Here is a 15857-nt window from a genome sequence, read left to right as displayed (position 1 = left end):
TTGCCATCCTCTCTTCCGTGATATTGTACGTGCCTGGGTGCCCCAGACATATTGCACTCAGCACCCGTAGGTACGCTTAAAGCTTTCCATGACTGGTAGGCATGGCGGGGAACCAGTTGCATCCTGGATGCTCACAATAACGTTATGATTTCATTATTAGATGGGCATTTGGGGGAAATAAACTTGCAGTGCTTTGGCGACAGAATGAGGAAATGGTCGGCACAGACACGATGGGCTGAATGGCCTCTTTCTGTGCTGCAACTTTTCTATGGTTCTATGGGACTGCTCTACAAATGAACTCCATGGGTCAAATGCTTCCTGTGCCTGAAGACTATAATTCACATTATATAGAATTATTTTTTTGTTTTAGAACGTCTGTAGTGCCCAGGAGGGCTTTGATTTTGTTTTTGCTTCCGCCGGGTTGCGCTGGGGTAACTCACTGGTCACCCAGCTCTCGGCAGGTGCAAATAATGTGAGATACGACCGGGCGCTAGAGCCTGAGGGAGGCGGGGCGGTTGAGGGGAGCGGGAGGGCGGCACCTTCCGACGGTTGAAGTTGTTTTTGAATGTGTCACGTGAGGGCCGCTGCTCACATGACCGTCCCGCGCGGCTTCTTAAAGCGGGGAGCGAGCCGGTAGTGCCCAGTCCGCCTAGACATGGCGAAGCTCAGAAGTTGCTTCCTGTTGGTGTTGCTGCTTCGGTTCGGCTCCGCTCTCGCCTACCGGGGGGAGGATGAGCCGGTGTTTGAGCCCGTGCAGGACTCTCCCTCCGGCTCCCTCTGGCCCTTACCCCAAAAACTCCACATCGGCCCCGAGCTTTACCGGCTGAGCGCCCTCACTTTTCAGATCGTTCACTCGCCGCACTCCACCGCTGCCGTTGGCTGCTCGATGCTGGACAACGCCTTCCGCAGGTATTACTACTACATGTTCGGCAGCTCAGCCGGGAGAGATACGCCAGGGCTGGCTGGTAGCGCCGGCGACACCGAGGAACTGCGTCAGCTGCAGGTCGTTATTATCGCCAGTGACCCTGAGTGCAACCAGCATCCCAGCGTCACTTCCAATGAAGCTTGTGAGTATCGTTCCGCTCCTTGGGGGGCCCCCAGCTGTGCACTTGGAAATGACACCCAGGGGCGTGTGTGGCGCCATGTCAATGCACCTTCCAAACTCCGGGAGAGTTTGCTTTCATATAGCGCCTTTCAAGCCCTCGGGGACGTCCCAAAGCCCATTACAGCCAATGAAGTACCATTTTCATGAGATAAAAATTTAAAACTTTTTTTCTTTACTCCTGGGTTCAGTAATTACAGACCAGTCAGTGCAACGTCAGCGGTGGGCAAATTATTGGAAGGAATTGAGGGGCAATATAAATCATCATAGAAAAGGCCGATTTATGAAGGGAAATGTCACCACTAACTTGATGGATTTTTCTTTTGGAGGAGGTAATGGGAGGGTTGTTGTGGGTGGTTTGTTTGATGTAGTCCACGTGGGTTTTGGCAAGGCTTTTGACAAGGCTCCACATAGCAAGGTGGTCAAAAAGAGAGCCTTTGGAATCCAAGGGAAAATGGCAGGTTGGATCCAAATTGGTTCAGTGGCAGGAAACAAAAGTTAATGGTGGTCAGCAGGTGTTCCTGTGACCGAAAGGTTGTTTCCGGTGGGGGTCCACAGGGCTCAATATTACATCTGTTGCTTTTTGTGATGTATTTTGTTTGTCCCTATTCATTCATGGGATGTGGGTGTCACTGGCTAGGCCAGCATTTATTGCCCATCCCTAATTTCCCTTGAGAAGGTGGTGGTGCGCTAACTTCTTGAACTGTCCATGTGGTGTAGGTACATCCAGAGTGCTATTAGGGAGGGAGCTCCAGGATTTTGACCCAGCAACTGTGAAGGAACGGCGATATATTTCCAAGCTAGGATGGTGAGTGGCTTGCAGGGGAACTTCCAGGTGGTGGTCAGTGATTTAGACTTGAATGTAGAGGCCTTAATTAAGAAGTTTCCAGATGATGGAAAAGTTGGCCATGTGGTTGATGGTGAGGAAGAAAGCTGCAGACTACAAGAAGATATCAATGGATTGGTCAGGTGGACAGAAAGTGGCACATGGAATTCAATCCAAAGAAGTGTAAGGTAATGTATTTGGGGAGGGTAAATAAGGCAAGGGAATACTCAATGAATGGTAGGATAAAATGAATATTTTCCATTTATAAGCTGAGTCTTAGAATATAGGAGCACAGAGGTTATACTAGAACTGTATAAAAAATAGTAGTTCTGCCACAGCTAGAGTACTGTGTACAGTTCTGGTCACTGCATTACAGGATGGATGTGATTGCAGTTGAGGGGATACAGAAGAGATTTATGAGGACGTTCCAGGGTTGGTGAACTTTTGATATCGGGAAAGACTGGAGCAGAAGAGACTAAGGGGAGAGGTCAGTAGCCAGGGGGCATAGATTTAAATTAATTGGCAAGGATTAGTGGAAAATGGAGATTTTTTTTCACCCCAGAGAGGTCAGGAACTCGCTGCCTGAAAGGCTGGTAGAGGCAGAGGCTCTAATCACATTTTGTAAAACATTGACCTAGGCACTTGGAAGTGCCATTACCTACAGGGACACAAAGAGATGAAAAGTGCGATTTAGATTGGAGAGCTCATTTCAGCTGAAACAACCACAATATGCTGAATACCCTATTTCTGAGCTGTAAATTTTATGTTTTAAAAATCACTGACAACTATTAATACTCGAAGGAATGAGACACCACATTTGTGCCAGAGGTTGTTTGGCAATAATTGACAAGTATCATGTTGTTACAAAGGTCCAGTACTTAATGGTGAAGCTTGATCTTAAGTTTGAGTACGTATTCACTGTACCAATACAAAATTTTGATGTTTCGTGCCAAGGTATATGGCAAAATGCCATTTTTGCCAAGCTAACAGTGGAGTAATTTGGGCAGCAACTTTTCAATATTGACATTTAACCACACATCTCCTTACCTGAAGTTGCTGTGCCATTAGAAATGGGTAATAAATGTTGGTTTAGCCAGCGAAACCCTCATCCAATGAACAAATAAATTTTTAAAAATTGTATATAAGTATGCGTCATTAGCCACTGTTACTTTGGCAAAATCAAGGCAATCTGGAATCACACTGTCACTACTGAGTCAGAAGGCTGTGGATTATAATGCTACCACTGAGCCATAGCTGACACTATTATCCCAACTTGTTTTAAGTGATCATATCTCTAATTTCTATACACTAAAATGCTGCAGATATGTTGAGCTACATTGCCAACCAGAGGCACTATCTTGGGAACTGGCATTGACTATTCACCGAGCAGCCCATAAGTTTTAGTAAAAGCAACTGCAGATGCTGGAAATCTGAAATTAAAAACTGCAGGTCTTGCAGTATCTTTGGAGAAAGAAACACTTAATGTTTTGAGCCGCATATCACAGAATCTTTGCATTGCAGAAGGAGGCCATTCGGCCCATCGAGTCTGCACTGGCTCGCTGAAAGAGCATTCTACCTGATCCCACTCCCTTGCCTTATCCCTGTAACCTTACACATTCTTTTCAGATAGCAATCCAATTCCCTTTTGAATACCTTGATCGAATCTGCCTCCGCTGCCCTTTCAGGAGGTTTGTTCCAGACTCCAACCACCCTCTGGGTGAAAAAAATTTTCCTTGCATCACTTCTAATCCTTTTGCTCATTATTTTGAATCTGTGTCTCTAGTTCTTGATATTCTCCAGTGGGAATAGTTTCTCACTGTTTACCCTGTCCATATCCCTCAGGATCTTGAATACCTCTATCAAGTCTCTTCTCAGCAGCTTTTCTCCAAGGCAAACAGACCCATCCCCTCCAAAATATCCTCATAGCTACAGTTGTTTATCCCTGGAATCATTCTTATGAATCTCCTCTGTACTCTCTCCAATACTTTCATATCCTTCCTCAAGTATGAGTGGACACAGAACTCCAGATAAGAACTCAAGAACTGGACACAGTACTCCAGATAAGGCCTAACTAGTGTCTTATACAAGTTTAACATTACCTCCTTACTCTTGTACTCAATGCCCCTATTAATAAAACCTAGGATACCATATGCTTTATGAACTGCTCTCTCAACATGCCCTGCCATCTTCAATGACTTATGTACACATATACCGAGGTCCCTCTGTTCCTGCACCTCCTTCAGAGTTTCTCCCTTTTTTATACTGTCTCTCCAAATTCTTCTTTTCAGAATGAATAACCTCACACTTTTCTGCATTGAACTTCATCAGCCACTTGTCTGTCTGATCCACCAATGTCTGCCATTTTGAAGCTCAAGACTATCCTCATCGCAGTTGACAAAGCTCCCAGTCTTCGTATCATCCACAAATGTTGAAATTATGCCTTGCACATATATAAAGAAAAGCAAGGGTCCCAACACTGACCACTAACAAGTTGCTTCAATGTGGTATTGTTGGAGAGCCTGTAGCCTATTGCCTATTTGTGTTGGGTATGTGACCTTTTAAAGAGAAAGGAGAGACTGAGGGGAGTATTAGTGCAGTATCTTCCATGGTCCTACTGCATTCTTTTAAAACACACCCAGCTCACTTATTTCTATTATGATTGGGCCTCCTGTTCTTGGCCTTTTCAGTGATGTTAATCGTATGGGGAAAACTGCCACTGGCTCAAAAACAGTTTCCTCAGTGTAGATTGATCATGGCAGATCCATGCCTTGACTGCGTTGTCTTTGCTCTTTTTAATTCCTTGATCTCCATAGATTTGTTAGATAAGGGTATCATCCTTGAAGCCCAAAGGATTAGATGGGCAGTGGCTGTATGGATAAGAAATTGGTCAAGTGATAGATAATGTTTTTTTAGACTGGAAGGAAGTGTGCAGTGGTCTTCTCCCACAAGTCATGTTGGAACCACTGCACTGCTCTGATATATCTCCTGCCCTTCCCCTGCATTGAACTTTACCACAATATTTCTCCACTCACTTGGTCTATTTCACTTTGTAACTTTTTGCTTCTAACAGTGTAATCTACAGACTATTCTCTTGTCTTCTATCCTAGTCATTTTAATATAAATGGTGAAAAGCTGAAGTAAAGGTCCGAAAGAAGATGAAACAAAAGCAGAAAATGCTACAAAAACTCAGCCGGTCTAACACATCTGTGGAGAGAGAAACTGAGTTAATGTTTCGAGTCCATATGACACTTCTGGGTCTGAAGAAGAGTCATACGGACTTGAAGCGTTAACTCTGTTTCTTTCTCTCCTCAGATGTGTTAAACCTGCTGAGTTTTTGTAGCATTTTCTGCTTTTGTTTCAGATTTCCAGCATCTGCAGTATTTTGCTTTTGTAAAAAAAAAAGGATCCCTGGGGAACACTAATTGCAAATTCCACCAATCCAAGAATGTTCCCTTATCTTTACTGCCTTCTATCTCCCAACCAATTACTAACCTGTTCCTCAAAGTTACCTCCAATTGTGTTTTTTCATTCTTTTCTCATCTATTGTGTGGAACCTTTTTTAAATGCCTAATGAAAATCTACATGGGTCTTATGAGAGATCCTGATGAGCTGATAAATTTGCAGCTTTATATATTTAGTATTTAGCTCAAAATTTAATTCAAGAGTTTGTTGTTCAGCTTAGTAATGCCATGGCAGTGGGAAAACAGACCAATATCTAGACTGGCTTCACTCTGACACTTAAGGAATGATGCATTGTTGGAAGTGCCAACTGAGGTCCATTCTAAAAGAATCTATGGCCCTATTCAGCAGGGTTCACCCTGTATTCTGATTGACATTTCTTGAAGCAAAATAGGATCTAGTCATTCATTTGCCAACATGGAACAAATTGGCTGCTCAGTTTGCCAGTATGTCAGTGAACTTCAAAAGTAATTGACAATAAAAAGAAAGACTTGCATTTATATAGTACTTTTAATGCTCATTGAACATCTCAAAGTGCTTTACAGCCAATAAAATACTTTTGAAGAGTAGTCACTGTTGTAATGTAGGAAATGTGACAGCCAAGTCACATGCAGCAAACTCAAACAGCAACTTGACCAGATAATCTCTCTTTTTTGTGTGGTGTTGATTTGAAATATAAATCCAGGACAACAGCGATAGCTCCCCTGCTCTTCTTCAAAATAGTGTAATAGAATCTTTTACATCCACCCAAGCAGGTAAATGGGGGCCTTGGTTTAATGACTCATTTGAAGGATGGCACCTCCAACAATACAGCACTCCTTCAGTACTGCACCGGTGTATTAGCCTCAATTTTTGTGCTCAAGTCCTGGAGTGAGATTTGAACCCAGAACTTTGGTGAGCATGCTACCAGCTGACTCTAAGCATTTTGAAGTTGTCCAAGGGTGTGTTAATTTGCCATATAAATTAAAGTTATTTCTTTTCCATCAGCATTAATGCACAATGTAATCAAGTTGTGACCTTTGCTTTTTTTGGTCAGAATCTGACAGATTTTTGTCTATTTCTATTTTTGTTTGTTTTTTTTTAGATGAAATCAGCGTTACTCAACCTATAGCTACTCTGAAATCACAAACCGTGTGGGGTGCACTGCGAGGTAAATCTTGGAAAGATTGCTGCAAAACATTTATCTTGCTAAATTAGCAGCTTTGTATTTCAAATCAACTTGTATGATATACTGTGTATATTTTACATTGTTCTTTATGTGCAATGTATTTGGATTTTCTCGAAGACAGTGTAGAGGAAAGAATTCTTCTGAATTTAAGTAAAATGGCCATAATAGAATCGTGGATATTTTTTCCCACTAGGGAACACCAGCATTGAATTTTTAAGATTGACGTTGGTATCAAACAAGAAAGACTATTAGCATCATGTTGCTGAACAGGACCAAGTTATTGGGGAGAATCCTAGTATACTTTATTTAATGTATATTATTTGTACCATGTTGCACACAGTCATAGACACTTGCTTTATAATGAGTGAAGTGTTATGCCATATAACTGTGTAATTAAATATGACATCTGGGATCAATTAGTAAACTTCTGAGGGATGGTTAAGTGGAAGAAGCTTGTGAAATATAAAGTCATTTGCTTGGTTAACAATATGGCCCGAGTTGACAGAATTATGACTTAGTCCAGTGTTTTAGACTGTTCGGTGTGGGAGAAAGATCAAATCCTTGTCAAAACAATGTTTTTACTGTTCCAATTAGACTTTGTGGGCTAGCTAAACTGTTAATTAACTTTGTATGAATATATACTGCTTTAAAATATGAATTAAAATTTGTTTCAGGACTAGAGACCTTCAGCCAGTTGGTCTATGAAGATGAATATGAAACTGTAAGTTATTTTCAGAATTTTGCTTTGTGGAAATTTTAGAAACTAGTAGTTTTTCTGTTGCTCCTAGTCAAAGTGTTTCTCAAACTGTGCAGTGACTTTTGGGGTTCTTCAGGTATAGACTTTATTTTAAAATGTTTATCTAACTAAGCAAATAAGTTTAGACAAATCAGCTAGCTTCCATTTGTGCTACAAGCTCATTGCTGAGCGTAATGCATTTGTACACCAACTGGAGAATTGAGATATTGCCTTTGTTTCTTGGACAAAAGGGTAAATGCCATGCTTAACCCTATATTGTAATTCTCTACTTTTCTAAAGAGTTGCTGATGTGTGGCTTATCATTATGTGGGGTTACTTATCCATGTTTATCTTTTTACATGTTTGAATTAGGCATTTGGCTCCAGAGATCACCACTTTAAATGGGGAAAAATAAGTTTTCAAAATATATTTCAAAAAAAATCATGTTCTGCACAGAGTTCTCAAATGGTATAACTTGGAACCCATTTTGCTATTACCTTTGGGCAATATGTGAAATAGAATAGCCCTGTTCCCTGTAAGCTGCTGCAACAAAAGTTCCCATCCAGGCTGTGGAAAAGTTGGTCCTTTTAAGTTAGTGTGCATTTGTGGTCATGCTCACCTAGGCTACAAAAAAAATTAGAGGGTGCAATGGCAAATAGCCATGAACCTGAATCTTTGTACCCTCTTGTTCCTTTAGATTTGAATTTGTTTTTCTGAACCATATGATTTCTGATGCATTATTGGCCATGTTAGACCAAGAAAAAAATATCTTGCCATTCATTTACTGAAGTGTGCAGCTAGATTGTAACTAATTATCTTGCTTTAAAGCTGTGTTGGTGGTTGGAGTAATTACTCCAGAGACAGTGCAAAAGTTTGTGTCTCATCAGCCCAGGGTAGAGGCCTCTATTTCTTTTCTGCCTCTTTTTTAATGGCTGGGCTCTGGTATGGTGAAGTTAGTACTGGCATTGCCACTTTTCCTTCTGGTATAGTAGCTTACAAGTTCAGGACAATGAATTACACCAAACTACTAAGCACACCCATACAGCTTATGAAATAATATTGGATGGGGAGATGAGTAAAATTTAAACTTATGAATAATTGCTTGCCGCTACAGTTTGCAAGCGTCTGTATTTTCCTGCACCCCACTCCCATCAATAGAACTACATGTCCTGTGTGAAGGAGCCTATATTCAGTAACTGCACTAATATTCTGTAGGTTATAAATGTTTGGAAGTTTTTAGAGCTTCTTCACGGGTGAAAAAATGTGTGCCTGTTGACCCACTTATTCAAAAAGAAAATGCATTCTGCTCTTTCAGCATCTCATTAATAAAACTGAGATTTTTGATGCTCCAAGATTCGCTCACAGAGGAGTTTTACTTGATACATCTCGGCACTATTTACCTCTTAAAGTAATCCTTGAAACCTTGGTAAGTAGCCCTAGTGAATGTTAACTCTGTGTATGTAAAGAGTAATTATTTATAATTTGCTGTCCAGAAACTTGGTCTGAAGCTAAAGCAAAAAGAACCTGAATCTAAAATGGAAAATAAAAATTGCTGGAAATATACAAGTGTCTGCCTATTTCTTATGAAGGTGGGTAAACTGAGTGGGTTTACTTGGTTCCTGTTTCTGATCTGTTGAAAATCTTCAACCCGTGATATTAAATTTTTTTTTTTTCTTTTCATCGGATGTTAACAGAAGCATAGAAAAGCACAGAACAGCAGAGGCTATTTGGCCCATCCACCCTATAGCCAATGGAAATAGCCTTGCTCTCTTTTTGTGCTTTGTGAGCCCTTCATAATTTGAAACACCTCTATCAAATCTCCTTGGAATAGAGAAGAGGAGACACAAGCCCAGCTTTTCCAGTCTATCCATTTAACTGTAATTCCTTATCACCGAACAGTTCTAGTAAATCTCTTCTGTGCATTGCCTTCGCATCCTTTGTGTGTGTGTGTGTGTATTTTGTTTTTATACTAAACGGCTTAGTTGCTGAGCCAAGTAATTAGTACCCATGCTATACTTTAGAGAATAGTGTTTAAAAGAAAACTAGTCAGCTATTGAATCAATAATAGATATTGTGTACTAGTGCTCCAACATGAAAAAAGAATGCAACGAAAATGGTATGACTGACTCAAGTGATTCCAAGACCAGTGTGATACTGGCCAGTTAAGCACTGCTTTTCATTACTAGTTATGGCTTCTTTATTGTCTTGTGTGCTGATGTTGTCTTTTTTTTTAATTATAATAAACAGCAAGGTGACTAGCATTGACTTATAAAGGTCATTCTAGAAGCTATATCTCAGTTTTAACATTTTTGTTCTTTCAGGATGCTATGTCATTCAATAAGTTTAATGTTTTCCATTGGCATATTGTGGATGACCCATCATTCCCATATCAAAGTATCAGCTTTCCTGAGCTGAGTGCACAGGTTAGTAAAGACATTTTACCAGTATTATAACCATATAAATACAGCTTTCTGGATACAAAGTGACTTGAGCACCAGTTCAGTAATGTAAATAACATAAACAAAAAGTTGGATTTCTAACCTGACTGCATTTATGCCACAAGCTTGTGGAAATGTAGGTAGATTAAGAAAACATTATAGAAATTAGTTTCTATACTGACCAGCTTGACGCTCAAGACAGGCATCTATCTAACCTAGACTTTGGTTTCATTAAGAGTTGTGTATACTTACGATTGAACAAATAGTATAATATAGAGCTTCCGCTCTTGTAGACTTCCCTTTTTGCTAAGTTATTGATACCTCAGTATCTAAAGAGCTGGTAACGTGAGCATGGTATTTCCTATTCGGGAAAGAATTTGTGACTCTGCTATGATGCAGAAGGCTCTAGTTTGACAATGCAAAATTGTGTGATGTTCAATGTTTAAACTTAAATCTGCATTCTTTTTGTTTGCTTTGTAATAATTTCTCTGAATGTATTGTTAATTGTAAGTCAATACTGGTGAATTAATATGTCTGGAAAGCCACTGCCATGGAAGTATCCAAATCCACCTTATCTTACAAGGTTATCTCTGATCTGGAGTGCGCACACACTGTATAGATACTAAACACAAGTTGGTAAGCATTAAAGAAGGCCTGGAGACCTTGAGTGTGCTTCAGTGCTCCTGAATTCTAAACCACTAAATACAGTACTGGCAATCTTTTTGCCACTGCTTCATTTAAGGCCCGCACAATAGCTTGTGGCTGGCAGGACCATAAAAGCATGATTTTTACACTCCCTCCTTTCTGATTTGTGATGAGTGGCATCATGCACTTTTTTTTCCCCAGTGGAAACTTAATTTTGCATGCTTGTCGTTCATTCCATTGCAAGACAATTGTCCTCCAATTATAACTGATTGGACAGACAGAATAGTTTGTCTTTGCTTGGTTAATAGGAATAGAACCTTGTTGGCAAGGTCAGCTCAGAGCATGTGGAGTGATGTGTGACAACTGGAGAAAGACGTGAATTCAGGCTTAGAGCAGGGTGAGGAATGGCTTTTGGCTTGGGGGACAACTGTGGTTGGAACGAATTGGCTGTGCGAATTGTTTCCATTTTGGTGACAAAATCCATGAGCTTCTTGGACTTGTTCTTTAAAAGGTGTGTGGGGACGGAAGTGGGGTTTATGGAGACAGTTGGCAAGTGGGGAAAAAAGAAGCTGGAGATAACAGCTCATTACTCCCAAATCGTCCTGGAGAGCAAAGCCTTGATGGTACTTGATGTGGTACATCCAAATTGGGCAATAATGGTTAAATCAGTTGTGTGCATGTGTTTAAAATACGCCCCTTGGATTTATGTGATCATGGGAGCATTACCCTGTCCTCATTGAACTGTATTGTATCCATACGCCTGAAATATATAATTCTCATCCCAGTGTTGTAAGTCTCTTCATGGCCTTGCCCCTCTTTCTACCTTTCTATAAAGTTCCACACCAGATTGAAATCTCTGGCCTCATGATTCCCTTGGCTGTGCTTTAGAGTCTGTGGCTTGTTTTGCCCCTTTTATTTTGATGGCAGTGCTTCAACTGAATTACCTGTACCCCATCTCATGCTTGCAGTGGAGAGCAACCATTCACTTTAAAACTAACTTTTTTTTTCCTTACTGTATAGTACAATATCTCACCACTGCTCCAGTTAGCAGCGTTTAAGTCTGCACATGCCTGGAATGCTTTTTTCAATATTGTTCAGTAGTACATACAATTTGAAAAGATGTTACTTTTTTTAAAAAAAATTTGAACCAAATTGTCAAAACTCCAGCTAGCATCTTTGTTCCGCTGGAATTTTCTGTTTTTAATGCTGATCTGAATTTTTTTTAGAACCATAGAAAAGTAACAGCACAGGAGGCCATTCGGCCCATCTTGTCCATGCCAGCCCGAGGACACCCAGGTGCTCTTTCTAATCCCACCTTCCTGCACCCGGCCCATAGCCCTGCAGCTTACAGCACTTAAGGTGCAGATCTAGGTACTTTTTAAAAGAGTTTTAGAGTTTCTGCCTCTACCACAAACTTGGACAGTGAATTCCAGGCACCCATTACCCTCTGCATTTTAACAAAAAAAAAGTTCTTCCTCATGTCCCCCCTACACCTTCTGCCGCTTATCTTGAATCTATGTCCCCTGGTTCTAGAATTCTCCACCAAGGGGAAACAATTTTATCCTGTCCACTCTATCTATTCCCCTTATTTATTTTGTATACCTCAATCAAGTCACCTCTCAGCCTTCTTTGTTCTAAGGAAAGCAACCCCAACCTATCCAATCTCTCTCTCCTCGTAGCTACACTTTTCTAACCCTGGCAACATTCTTGTAAACTTTTGTCCCTTTTTTTTATTTTGTAGGGTGCATACCATCCAGTCACTCACATTTATACATTAGCAGATGTCAAAATGATTATTGAGTATGCTCGTGAGAGGGGGATTCGGGTCATTCCAGAGTTTGACACTCCAGGGCACACGCAGTCATGGAAAGGTGAGTAGATTAGCACCGAAATAAGCAATTTTGCACTTGTGGCTTTACTATGTTTTCATTGAGGGAAAAACAGGGCAGTTTTGAACTTTTCTGAGTAATGCTGATACTAGTCAGCAGCAGTCCTTCCTGATTTGGGCACTTCAGGCATCATTGCCGGTTTGTACCCAAGATGCGTTTCTAATCACACTCTACAGAAACTGGATTTTTTTTTCTTCTTAACTAAACTTTTTTTTTAGAAGCAGAAACTTTCACTTACTTAAATGTAATTTGTAAGCTTTTAAAATGGGAATTAGTTAATCGGAGTATTCCTGAATATTTACTGTAATGGAAACTTCTAGCTAGGAACAATAGTACAGCCCAGCTATGGCACTTTACCTCCCCTTTAGTGTTCAGGGTGAGACCACAATTATTATAGTGTCGTGCTCTAATTGTAATGCAGGTTCGGAAGGAGAGAGAGCTTTTTCTTTTTGTCTGAGCAATGCCATAAGATGACTAAGTAAAACTCCAGTTTTTAAAAAAAAAAAACAACTTATCGGGATCAGAACTCCTCAGTTTTCTAATTCTGATCCCACGTTTTAAGGATACGGTCGCTATACAAGCCTGTCTTTAAAACACTTTTTTTTAAAAGAATATTCTGTTTGTATTTTAGTAATTTTGTTTAAAACTTGGGGGAAGTGAAATTCAAGTGCACTGCTCTGCAACAGCTTGGGGTGGTTAAAGTTTCTTAATGGATTGCAAAATTGTAATTTTGGAACTGGAGAAACTGTAAAATACTGCCCTTTTACTTTTTATCTCTGGATAATGTTTAAGTACCATGTACAAGTAGATCATGTCACTTCAGTGATACAGGGATGAGAGGCCTTGGCTATGAGGAAAGAGAAATTATAGTAGAGCAGTTTAAGTGGAGATCTGAAAGTTTTTCAAAATTATGGTAAGATAAATGGAGGGAGGGGTCTATTCACAGTTGAGTGCTAAACTAAAGGGCACAAATGTAAGGATGTCTTGCAGCTGTACAAGGCCATGGTGAGACCACACCTGGAGTATTCTGTGCAGTTTTGGTCTCCTTGTGCAGCAAAGGTTCACCAAACTGATTCCTAGGATGGCAGGATTGTCATATGAGGAGAGATTGGGCCTACTAGGCTTATATTCACTGGAGTTTAGAAAAATAAGAAACATTGAAACATATAAAATTCTGACAGGGCTGGATAAACTGGATGCAGGGATGATATTTCCTCTGGCTGAGGGGGTCTAGAACAAGGGGTCACAGTCTCAAGACATGGGGGAGACCATTTGGGACTGAGATAAGGAGAAACTTCTTCGCTGAGGGTGGTGAACCTAAAGAATTCCCTACCACAGAAGGCTGTGGAGGCCAAGTCACTGAATAATTTTAAGAAGGAAATAGATTTCTGGACTCTAAACTGCGTCAAGGGATATGGGGAGAGCAGGAGTATGGTGTTAAAATAGGGGATCAGCCGTGATCATATTGAATGGCGGAGCAGGCTCGAAAGGCTGAATGACCTACTCCTATTTCCTGTTTCTATCAACAAGCAAAGTTAGAATTTCTTTTTACGCAAAAGATTATTGGGACTCAGATGTCAAAATCTTTAATAGCTATTAAAAGTTGAATGGATGAATATCTGAAATAATTAAAATGGGATAGGAGAATGAACCATGTGGATATAAGTTTTTTCAGGAGCTGAGCCAAATGGCTATCCTCGTCTAACACAAGACTGTTACTTTAGCAACAATTGAGCTGCCTTGCACAAAAACAGGATGATTGGTGTGGGAAGCACCAAATTGTAATGTGTATAGAGGATGAAGGGGAAAAGGGTTATTTTTGGTTGTAGCTATAACATTGAGGCAAAGTGGATGGGCCATCCTCTGCACCTAGCCATTGCTGGCCGAACCTGTATGTTTTTAGTAACACAATCGAAAAGTGTTCTGTTGCCCAACGTGGCCTTTGAACACAGACACACCCAAATTTTTTTAAAAACATAGTATTCACTTAATGAGGTTCCTGTGTACACTTTTTTAAAGGTAGAATTTTTAAAAATTAAGAACTATAGTTGCATAATTAAATGAACAATGTGGTGCTGACCTTGCTTGAGTAACACAACTTCCCCTCCCTCTTTGCCTAGGCATAAGAAACCTTCTTACTCCATGTTATAATGGTGAGAAACCTACTGGAGCATTTGGACCTATAAATCCCTCTTTAAATACAACCTATGATTTTTTGAATCAACTCTTTAAAGAGATCAGCTTGGTGTTTCCAGATGCTTACATCCATTTGGGAGGAGATGAAGTGAATTTTGAATGCTGGTACATAAATTTATTGTAAAATGTATACCTTACTTTATTTATTTACTATCTCAATTGAAATATCTAGTCATTATGCTACTTAGTTAAGTAAATATCTTACTAATTATGAGATGTAGGCTTCCTTTGCGCAGTCAAGAACCAAAACCGCAAAACACAAGTGACGTTTTCAACAATACTACAGGAATTTGTTCAAGTATATAGTTAAATAGGATCAGGAAACCTGCTGATTTAATTACAGCCTCTTCTGGAAATAAAATAATTAATATTTCTGTTAAATATCATTTGGAGGTAGTTCTGAGTAAAGTAAAAGCGCAGAATGGATTCTTGAATTGGGAATTTGTGTCCCCTACGAACAATGGCTTGGTAGTACTATCACTGAGTCCTGAAGGGTGTTGCTACTGGACTGGGTGCTCACAGGTAGTGAGGGAACCAGCAAGTGTTCTATTTGCTCATGCCTTACCAATGAATTTGCCGCAGACATGTCTGTCTACCATAGTGCTGGTACAAGTGACAGTTGCTTAACAAAGCAGCCTGCTTGATTGGCACCCCATTGACCACCTCCAGCATCCACTCCCTCCGCTGCTGACACACAGTAGCAGCAGTGTGTACCGTCTACAAGATGCATTGCAGGAGTTCACCAAGGCTTCTTTGACAGCACCTTCCAAACCCACAACCACTGCCATCTAGAAGGACAAGGGCAGCAGATAGATGGGAACACCACCACCTGGAAGTTCCCCTCCAAGCCACTCACCATCCTGACCTGGAAATATATCGCTGTTCCTTCATTGTTGCTGGATCAAGATCTTGGAATTCCCTCCCTAACAGTGCTGTGGGTGTACCTATACCACAGACTGCAGCAGTTCAAGAAGGCAGCTCACCTCCACCTTCTCGAGGGCAATTGGGGGATGAGCAATAAAAATGCTGGCCTAGCCAGTGATGCCCATGTCCTGTGAAAGAATAAAAATAAATACAAACTTGATGATATCACGCACCTGAATTTTCTTTGCAAAATGCAGAGTTGCAGACTCAAAGGAAAATCAGATCCATGTTTTGCTAAGGAGTGTTTTTGAAAAAGTCCTTTAGATGAATGAGACTTTACTGTACATGTATGTGCTTGCAGAAGTATGACATTGTATATACAACTGGTAACTGATGTAAGTTGTTAGTCATAACTGGATGAACTTGTGCAAGTCTGCACACTTGTTTCATAATATACCTAAACAAGTTGTACCAATATTGCTGTATGGGTGTAGTTGATTTGTATGAAGCATGTATCCTTGTTAAATGCCTTTT

General features: G+C 40.4%; 1 protein-coding gene across 2 annotated transcripts in view; it reads left to right on the top strand.

Annotated features, from left to right (window-relative positions):
• Positions 1 to 575: 575 nt before the first annotated feature.
• Positions 576 to 15857, top strand: part of hexb (hexosaminidase B (beta polypeptide)) — a 38078-nt gene continuing 22796 nt past the window's right edge. The window contains exons 1-7 of one of the 2 annotated variants that reach the window (XM_078563874.1): positions 576 to 1067; positions 6472 to 6537; positions 7230 to 7276; positions 8607 to 8717; positions 9613 to 9714; positions 12116 to 12245; positions 14384 to 14564. In XM_078563874.1, the coding sequence (XP_078420000.1) occupies positions 656 to 1067; positions 6472 to 6537; positions 7230 to 7276; positions 8607 to 8717; positions 9613 to 9714; positions 12116 to 12245; positions 14384 to 14564 (1049 nt within the window). In that variant the 5' untranslated portion in view covers positions 576 to 655. The remainder of the gene's footprint in view (positions 1068 to 6471; positions 6538 to 7229; positions 7277 to 8606; positions 8718 to 9612; positions 9715 to 12115; positions 12246 to 14383; positions 14565 to 15857) is intronic. The other variant, XM_078563885.1, reaches the window with a different exon arrangement.

Source organism: Cetorhinus maximus, chromosome 2 (assembly GCF_964194155.1).
Source record: "Cetorhinus maximus chromosome 2, sCetMax3.hap1.1, whole genome shotgun sequence".
NCBI lineage: Eukaryota > Metazoa > Chordata > Chondrichthyes > Lamniformes > Cetorhinidae > Cetorhinus > Cetorhinus maximus.
This window is presented reverse-complemented; position numbering and strand designations above follow the sequence as displayed.